The following is a 10025-nucleotide window of genomic DNA, read 5'->3' on the forward strand; positions in this document are numbered from 1 at the left end:
CTGGACTGTGCCCTGTGTGCCATTAGTCTCATTTGTCCTAGTGCACAGGAATTGAACCTGTGCTGCCTCTGCTGGGCTCTGTGCACCCAATAGAGTGCAGAGTCGCATTTTCCAATGCACAGGGCTCCCCACCACTCCTTGCTGCCAGATCTGTGGACCTGTGGATAGCACCACAGGCCAAATAACACAGCTCCACAGGCCAGATCTGGCCCTACCTCCCCGACAACACCGTGCACCCCATTGGCTTCATGCTGCCTCCACCCGTCCCAGTGCATGTAAATTGGGAATTGTTTTGAGCACCCCTGTTCTAGTACACCACCTGTCCTGTCAGTAAGTCACAATATTTCTTTTATATGTAGTTTTCCTGAAAGACCAAGCTTCTGTATTGATGCTAAATGACAAGGATCGCTCTCCTCCCTCCCTCCCTCAACAGATATAGTGAGTCTGTGGCTTCTGCTCTACTCTGCTGTGTGTATAAGAAATCTCCCTGCTTTTTGAAAAAATAAGTCTGCTTTCTTGTTTCTGTCACTGGACAAGCTGGATGTCTCAAGATGAAACCTGGGAGCTTTTTATGGATCTTATAATGCAGGGATGGGTGCAAAGCTCTTTAAGGATTCAGCTCCAAGTATTTTAGTTAAAAATAGGTAAAAGGAAATAATTTAAAAACCATCAATATAAAAATCACTTTTCTCTCAGGCAGGCTTTACTATCTTGGTACCTGTCACGTCATAATCCTACTAAGTTCACTAACTACCTAAGACTCTCCCTGGTTGGACAAAACTCAAATTTCCATTGTAAAACAACAAGCAGGAGAGATTGTTTGTTTTCTTTCTTCTAATTTGAAAGCCTTTCAGAAAGCTTCATTCATTATAAAGAAGCAAAGGTCCTTGTCTTCTTATGTAGATGATCTTTAAGAAGTGGTAAATAATAAACAGATATATACATGTCCTTTCAAGAGTTAAGTGGTTGTCTGATCATCATGTAAGCATATCTTATCAGACATCATTACACTCTTTTCTGGATCAAAAATTTCCTGTGGGCAGAATGTTAAGGTGGGCAATCATCATTGGCTCCAACAGCCATTTGAAGCCAGTAGTCCAAGCTCCTAAAAACAACAAAATTGTACAAGTTCTCTCCTCCCTTTTGGAAACCATGTTCATTTTCTCTCCAGGAAACAGGGCTGTCTGCAAAACCATGCACAGTTAAGGTCACCCATTGTGCCAGTTTGGGTTCATCAAAATAAGCACTGGAGAAAGACAAAAAGTTAATCACTAATTAGAACAAAACAGTGAGTTCCACGAAGTAGTACAACACAGAAGAGGATGACTTTAAAGACAGACAAAGCCACTTAATGAAAATTTATGACGAAGTCAAAAAATCAGTGATTTTGTTTACAGAAGTGTGGGATGCCTATAACACAACAAATACTTTACTGGAAAAAAATATGTATTTTTTGTATATACTGTTTTAGAAGGTACATATGGAAAGCACAGAGATGTGGTTTTCCAGCAGGACCACTTATGCTTTGGTTGTCCTTCATACAGTCTATTTTGGTTTATATTAAATTTTTGAAGAGAAAAATCTGTTTTAAGGTATTTTAACTTATGAATTTCTTTAGATATTAAAAAGCTAAAAAAAAAAAAAGAAATATGAGACCGAAATGAAAATGAAAAAGGCTGGATCTTTGAAGGTATTGTGCCCTACTTGACATGTGTAGCTGTAGGCTGTCCACAATATTAGAAATATTTGTTATTTAAACAGAAAACAGCTTTTCTGAGGATTGGTTTTATTTGCAAGTGGGATAACACAATAATCCAGAGTAGAAAACATATGGAAAGAAAACGTAGCCAAGCTGTTTTAAAAGATTAAGACTTCTGCCACCAGAAGGAAAACAGACTGCAAATCATGAACTAATATTAATAAAGGTCAGGCACTGTCCAACGGTCTTAAGCAAAGACAAGCAGCCAAAAGCTTTTACATTTTAATCCCACCTCGTAGTCAGACTTGTCATGTAAGATTTGAAACTCTGGCACTGACTTGTCCAGAGTGCTCGAGGTGACATACTGTGGACCTGATTTTCAGAACTGTGATGTATCCGAGCTGTGGGAGCTCTACTTTTAAAAAATTCAGGACATTGATCCCCTCAGGCAGGGCCTTCCCAAATTCAACATTACATGATATTCTGGCCTCAACCGTTATGCCTCATTTTCCTCATAAGCAAAAATAGAGATGATGCGCTTTGCTTATTGATGTTGTCAGGGAAAATGAGTATTTGTAAAACATTTTCAAGATGAAAAGCATGTTTTAAAGAAAGTGCAAATGCTATAAAAATTACATGCATCTGATGTCCCTTACCAGAGCTGATCCAGTAACTGAATTATCTTCTCTGGAAGTATGAACCCAGTGATTGTGCACAAATAAGCTTGGTCCATTGTAGTGCTGGGCTCAGGGCAGCAATAAGTTGATACAAAACTAAATGACTTGTTGTCTCTGAAAACAGAACACAAGTGAATGAAAAACTGCCAAGCCTCCTGCACTAATGCCTCCCATTTTCCAGCTTATGCCACACATGCAGTGCCTAAACAAAGGCTGAAGTGCTTTTGCCCAGACATTCAAGCTAGAAAGCATGAACACAGAATTGGAAGTGGCCTCCCAGGCCATTAAGTCCAGTCCCCTTATTTGTAGGCAAAAACTGACCCAAAGATTGCTAACCTCTGCACATCACAGAATCCAGAAACCAAGAATGCCCTACAACACAGAAAAAAGGAGTGGAGACAAAGGCATTGCTAAACAATGGCAGAGAATTTTAATTGGTTAATGTGCTTAGAAGATTTTAAGAGGACTGTATCCTATGCCACAGAGTAGGGGTCAGAAACCTGTTAGTAGAGACAGGCTGCCTGTCACAGTGCACACGGGTGCCCTGCGCCTAAAAGCGGAGATGGCAGGAGAGACCCCTAGTGGTGAGAGGGGGGAGGCTCAACTGCCAGTCACCAGGGCAACACAGGTGCTGGTTGCCAGGGAAACCAAGGGAGTCAGCTGACAGGAAGGGGCAGGGCTTGGCCCCTTCTTAAGCCCAAGCATAAGGCCAGGAGGGCAGTTTGCCTCTGGCAGCCCAGGAAGGTGGAGCTCTGTTGGAGCAAGCAGGGCAAGCACAGCAGAGAAGCCTGATGGCCGGAGCAGCATCTGCTTGACCATACTGGGTGGAGGAAACCCTGACAGGGATATGCATGCAGGATAGCCAGGTTGGCCTGGAATTTACGTTAGCCCAGGGGTTTTGTGTTTTCTGTTTTGTTGTTATGTTAAACCAGAGGACCAGGCGAGACTATTAGGGGTGGAGGAGGCCTCATAGGAGCTCCACAGTAGCGTGGGGTCTCCTGGCACTGGAGAGGGCACAGCATTGTTTGGGGGCGCATTGACCCAGCCCGGGAGCCCCGGAGTGAGGGGTGGCAGTGAGAGGGAACCACAGAAGTAAAGAAGAGGACCAAGGCATAGGGCAAAACCATGTCAAGTACCATCTGCGAGGCTTGGGCTGCGGTGTAGAGGAGGAAAAGGAGCCGCAGATAGCACCCCCTGATACCGGGCATATAAAGTGGGCAGCCTCCTGCTAATTACATCACTCAGTCAATTAAGATCAAGGTGTGGCAGGTGAGTAAGCAGGCGGTTAGCCCAAGACAGCAAGGCAGAGCCACCCACAGAAAGGCTCCAGCGCGCGAGTCCTGTTACATGCCTACTGCAACTGTACTGTAGCTGTGGGCAGATTTCTAGCTGCCATTTCAGATGACCATGCTTTGTAAGGAGAGTTGTTCTCTGGCCCCGCTGTAGCTTCTGTTTACTGTTTCCATCAACAATTGTGATAAGCAAAGATTTGGAGCAACTAATTTGGTAATGGGGGTGTAGGAGGGAGAAAGGGAACTCAGAGCTAAACCTCCATGCACCTGGAGTGACAGCTGGATCAGTTGGCTATTGGTAAAACACAGGCTGGAATGGATGGAAGAAGGGAAATCAGCTGGCTATTCTTAAAAGAGAGACCAAATCAAACCTTCGCAGAATAGATCCAATCTCTTCGTAGACCCAATCTGACCTGCAGGGGCACTGAATCTGGCACGTGGAGGTTCAGTGGTGTTCCAACAGTGGATCGGGGCAGCAGACAGCTGCTGAACACCAGGGGACAGAGAGCTCTGCCCTCACTGTGGTCAGCAGGGAGAAGAGACAGGCAGCCAGGCTAGAACACCAGTCAGCCTTGAAACCAAGTAAGGCTGTTCTGGCCCATGCTCCAAAACATTGCAGACTGTTACCATAAAGCAAGACAAAACTCTCTACAAGTCCTTGCCTGATAGCAAAATCCCCACTCTTATCTGGTGGGAAAATTCCTTTCTGCCCCCAAAATTTGGTGAAAGGTTTAATCCTGAGCAGAAAGCAAAGATCCTCTAGCCAGGAATTTATGATGTTTCTAAATACTGGCAGGAATACTAACACTTCCCAATCAAATCTCCAGCCTTAGCTGTAGCCAACATCCAGTGCTTCAAAATGTGGCAAAAAGGAGAAAAAAAAACAAAACCCAGAAGCCAATGCAGTATTCATGAAAGGGGAAAATAATCCTTCCTGGCCTGTGCAGGCAACTAGCAAATGCCACAAAACATGGGCATGCCAGGCACTTACCTCTACACCCCACCATAGGGACTGCCAATACTTGAATCCACATACCACAAAGGTTGACTGTTGAACCAAGAACTCACTATAATGTCATGCTATCCTTTCTATAAATAGTTCATTCATTGTTATATTGATTCAAGTCACAGCATGAACTTTTAACGAATACTTAAGATCGAGACAAGTTTAGTTACTTACAATTCAACATTACTGAAGACAGCACCTAGCCATTCAAATAGTTCCTGTGCACTGCATGATTCTTCTGGCTTTCCTTGCAGTTCATTGCTATCCAGCACTGGACATTGCAAATTTCTTAATGTGCTGAATGTTATTTTTGGCTGATGAGCCTGTATTTGGTGTTTGGAAAAGTATGACATCAATGTTGATCCATCAGCACCTTAACAACACACATGCCACAGAAAGTTATTATAACACTGCAACACAAAAGGACCATTTCATACCAAACAACTCTGAAACCCCTACCTGTATTTGTAAATGGAAGGTGTTGTGCAATGTTACCCTGAAATTTAAACTGCTTAGTGCTGCTTATTTATCCTGTGCCAAAGCCTTACAGTTGTCATCTTCCCCCCTCCTTTATTGGAAACAAAGCACTGTTTTAGGTCCAGTTACCTTAAGCAAGTCAAGTTGGCAATACATGTATAATTATACTTATCATGAGAAACAGTTAAGGCAGTTTTAACTGGACAAGTACCAATTAAACCTGAATTAGAGATCATCATCAAGTATTTATGGGTTGTTTCCAAAGAAAAAGAGATATGAAAGGAGAACTGACTTAAACATTTCTGCTCACTCTTGATCTGTGAGACTCTACATGGAGAATTTGACCATTTCACTGTTAATAATAATAGAAATTACAGATTTGGAGACTTTCATAGTAGTGTTTTACAAACAGAACACCACCAATTACTAACATTTTGTTTTGAGAATCTGGGATCTTTTCTCCTCCAAAACATCAAGATACACGAATACACTTAAAGAAACATTTAACATGGGGAAAAGATCATTCAATAGCATCTGTGCATACACTTTGAGATCCTTCACTAAAAAATAAAACATCTAAGTATAAAGACCTCAGACAAAGTATCCTCCCTCTGGAAAAAAGCTGCAATCCATTCCTAAACATGCTCTATAGAGGCCACAGAGTGTTCGCATTCTACATGTCAGAGGAAGGGTGTCAACCTAACGCAACCCCCTGGGCCAGATCCAAACTGTGGGGCTCCTCACAGGCCAGATGCAGTGGTAGGCCAAGTAACAGCACCAGTGGAAGTTAACACAGCCCACCACTCAGACACATCCCCATTACCACTGAAATCCAGGGTTACTCCACCCCTTGCTCATCTCACCCATCTAGGAGCCCCAAGAACCAGAAAAGAGATCTGCGAGCTGGATCTGGCCCATGGGGTATGCATTTGACACCCCTGTGCTAAAGGAATACACTAGATCCCCAAAACAGAGGGACTAGAAGAATCCTCTCCCAGAAAAACTTTTCATTTGGGGAAACATTTTGGTCACTAAAAATTCTCCCCAAAACTGAAATGTTTTAATTTGGAAATGCTGCTGCAGTGCTTTATACTCTTGTTGTCCTACATGAACTAGATCCTCTGGTTGAAGTATATGTTCCATAATGTCTCCTCTCTTGAACAGGGAAGGCAGTGCATCAAGGAAATCCTCAGTTATAGGAGACAAATTCAAACTAGGCAGCTTGGCCCACATTGCTAAGGCAACTGAGCTATGACTCTCATGAGATGGTGTAGCAGTACTTTTAAACTGAAATATTTGTTAGTTCTTAACTCTGCAGTGAAAACTTTTTTCCCTCCATCAAGTCAGTTTTTCCACCACTTATAGAAAAGTCAATACTGGACACAGAGTGGCCATGTCAATATTAAACATCAAACTACACTTGCAATATTTTTTCCTCTCTCTCCACCTGTGAGACCACATCATTTAGTGCTGCTTTTTTAGAAGCTAGGAATATTTCCACTAGGAATATTTAATTTTACGTCCACAGCTACCTGTTGGTGGCAGTGTTAATTGTTACTACCTGTGTGATGCCAGGACAGTAGAAAATCAAATTCCAAAGGTTTCTTGTCTCTTAAGGCCCAAAGAACTCTTTTATATTTCTTGCTATCAGAATGAAAGGCTGAGTCAGTCAAGTCAATGGTTATAACTGTAACAGATAAAAAGGCAAATTTTACTCAGTCAAGTTCACTCTACATAGTCAGATCCTGTACACATTACAAGAATACTATAACAATATTTTTTTTCTTTTAAGTCAATCCCTGCTGTTTAGAGAAAACATTAAAAACTACTAAACAATACAGCTACGGCCCTTTGTTTTGTAAACATTTTTCTCTGAATTTTGGTGCAAATGACAATGATGCTGTTCCTTGGTAACATCTCTGCTTGTTCCTGACTATCACTGTTCAGAAAATCAAGGACTGTTTAGATCAGTGCTGCTCAGCTTCCAGCCCACAGGCCAGATCCAGTCCTCAGAGCCATGTCATCTGGCTTGCAGGGTTCTCCATGAGTCTGGAAATTTTATAGTGGAAGAGCAATGGCAGCCTTAATTGCTGCTGTCACAGGAAGCCAGAAGACACAGCTAGACCCCTGTGCTAGATCATGCCAGCCTCCGGTGGGTCAGCACATGGGGTCACTCCTCAGCTGGGTCTGGTCTGCAGGGTTGAGCCACATGCAGGATCAGGCCAACGTGCAGGATCACACCCACAGGCCAACTCCGCGCTCAGGATCCAGCTCATGGACCAGCCCCATACCACACATCTAAGTTGCAGGGCCAAAATGTTGAGTACCGCTGCTTTAGTTGATGGCTTTCTAACATTACAGTGGATGCAACTGACTTTTGAGAAGGGAATGAAGAGGAAGGGGGTGTTCCACCAAAAATATGCTTTTAAAAAGAATTTGAGGCAATAATCACTGCATTTAAAAAAGGATGCTATAGCTTTCAACATCCGCAAAAGTTGTAAGCAAGAGTTGCAGCCCTGTTTCCATTCTGAGTCTGTTTCCTCAGAGCCTCTGAAGGAATTTTAAAAAAGAAGAATTTTTATTCATTAATTTTATGGTATATGAATTGGAGTTATAAAACTATTTACTATAGTGCCACCAAGTGTTTTCATGAAGATAACTTTCAAAGTGCATCTGGTTTTGAGAGAACTTTTGTCTGTAGTTACCTAGAAGTAAGTAGCATTTTGAGATTTGGGGAAGTTGGGGGCAGGGAAATTAAAGGGTAGAAACTGATATAAAACACAACACTCTAAGCACATCCACAAGGCATCTGCTAAGAACTTCACAATTTGTTCAGTATGCAAGGCATGGGGGCTATAGCAGAATCAATTTGCTTCAAAATGATTTTAAGGGCATCACAAACGCATGTAACATATTTTCCTTTTAAAAAAAGGATCTCTTAGGCTTAGGTTCTTCACTGCAGTATTTTAAGCTTTCTGCAAGTTCAAATGAAACAAGGGGAGAACCTTAGTATTTTTACTACAAAGACAGAGGCATCATACATATTCCATAAAATGCAAAAATGCCGAAGTTCTACATTTGCACAATACAAAAGACCAGCAATTGCAAAATAAGTTGGGGAACACAGAAATTAATGTTCTTAAAGTAGCATCTACAAGCTTATACACGTTAAAAATATTAATGTAGTCCACTTTTCCCATTTGAACTCTTATTTTTACTTCATTGTTTCTTGAATAGTTCACATATTTCTCTCAATTGTCCCAGTACCCATATTTATTCTTTCAAAGATTAACCAGCTTTACGGGACCTGAGGATTATGGCTGGCATCATATTAGAGAACTCTGCAGACATTGGCATGGATGCTGCTAGTGTAAACAGTACTTACTATATCTCATTACTTTTTTGCCAGAGTACCGAGATGGATGACCCTGTAGTCCAAGTTCCTCATAAGTATCCTTGTCCACTGATATAATTAGTTTTCCTATAAACAATAAGAATTGTATTAAAATATCCATACTCTTCCAATAAGCTCCCTTGTAAGTATTTGGAAAACCTCAAACTGTATAAAATTTAGCCAGGGGTCACTGCGGTACTGATGTAATCTAGGCCCCTTTAGTTTCTGTTAAATGGATCTCATAGGTTGACCCTGAAAATGATAACTAGATTCTTGCTGGTTATCACAGTATGTCTTATGGCTAGTAAAAATAAATCCAAAATAAAGTATTTCCTAAGTAATGCACACCTTCCTTTTGTAACTGTGCCGCCATCTTGTACTCTTATCAAGCTCATTCCCTACTATTTGTTACAATGATTTGTTGAATTCAGTATTCAGCTATCATCCAATTTTGCTAACTCACACATACGCATGCTTGAAATGTTTAAGCACAGGTGTTGTTCAATAGATTTCAATGGAACTACTCATGTGAGCAATGTTAAATGTATGCTTTAAGCGTTTGTAGCTTAGGTGCGTATAGTGAAAACTTTGAAACTCTGAATGTGGCTTATTGTGTCTTTGTATTTAGCACAATGGAGCCACAATTCTGAATGTGAACTTTGGACACAAAAATAAATAATACTGTTGCCAAAATCACCCACAGTAACTAAGGATAGACTGTAAATTAACTGTATTTGTTTGTAATATTTACACCAAGGTAACACAAAGAAACAAGCAGAATCAGGTCATCAATTTCTTAGAGTCTGTTTAAACACACGGTAACACAATCCTTGTCTGAAAGAGGTTACATGAGGAATCTGAATTTAAATGACTTTCAGAGAAGAAGTGTTACTTTCTCGCAACTCAATTAAGACATTAACAAGAGATCAAAAATGTATTTGTCTATAAAGACATTTACATTTTTATAGTACTCAATATAATATTTATCAGATAACACATATATCACGAGGGGTTTGGAACAGTTACCTAAAACAAAACTCTTCCTTATCTTCTTCAATGTAAAACGTATCTGAGAAAAAAGCTTTATTATAATATTCTGAGGGGGGTATCACTGAACTGTTTCTTAAAGTATTTTGAGAAGTGTTAAAACTGTACTTACCAATATGTTTTAAAGGGGAACTGTCAATTCAAATTTGGTTTAGATTTCAGAATTTGTAGAAAGCAGATTTTAATTAGATTTAGGACCAGCAGAAATGCTTAACTCCAACTTTGATAAATTTTCAGACAAAAAATCCTCTGGAGCATTTGCAACTGAAGGGTTGCAGTACTGACCGTTCAAAATAAATACAAACTAAACTAACTTTCTTGACCTTCACTGTCCAAAATGAGAGAAATTAAATTTCATAGATTTCATAGACATTAGGGCTGGAAGGGACCTCGGGAGATCATCGAGTCCAGCCCCCTGCCCAAAGGGCAGGAA

At 40.9% G+C, this 10025-nt stretch overlaps 1 protein-coding gene across 1 annotated transcript in view; it reads right to left on the reverse strand.

Moving 5' to 3' along the window:
• Positions 1 to 360: 360 nt before the first annotated feature.
• Positions 361 to 10025, reverse strand: part of RPP40 (ribonuclease P/MRP subunit p40) — a 14882-nt gene continuing 5217 nt past the window's right edge. Inside the window, exons 4-8 of the mRNA XM_019542840.1 lie at positions 8537 to 8632; positions 6713 to 6838; positions 4849 to 5047; positions 2356 to 2490; positions 361 to 1246 (exon numbers count right to left, since the gene is read on the reverse strand). Of these exons, the coding sequence (XP_019398385.1) occupies positions 1048 to 1246; positions 2356 to 2490; positions 4849 to 5047; positions 6713 to 6838; positions 8537 to 8632 (755 nt within the window). The 3' untranslated portion in view covers positions 361 to 1047. The remainder of the gene's footprint in view (positions 1247 to 2355; positions 2491 to 4848; positions 5048 to 6712; positions 6839 to 8536; positions 8633 to 10025) is intronic.

The sequence above is a fragment of the Crocodylus porosus genome, unplaced genomic scaffold (genome assembly GCF_001723895.1).
Source record: "Crocodylus porosus isolate Cpor-Errol unplaced genomic scaffold, CroPor_comp1, whole genome shotgun sequence".
Lineage (NCBI taxonomy): Eukaryota > Metazoa > Chordata > Crocodylia > Crocodylidae > Crocodylus > Crocodylus porosus.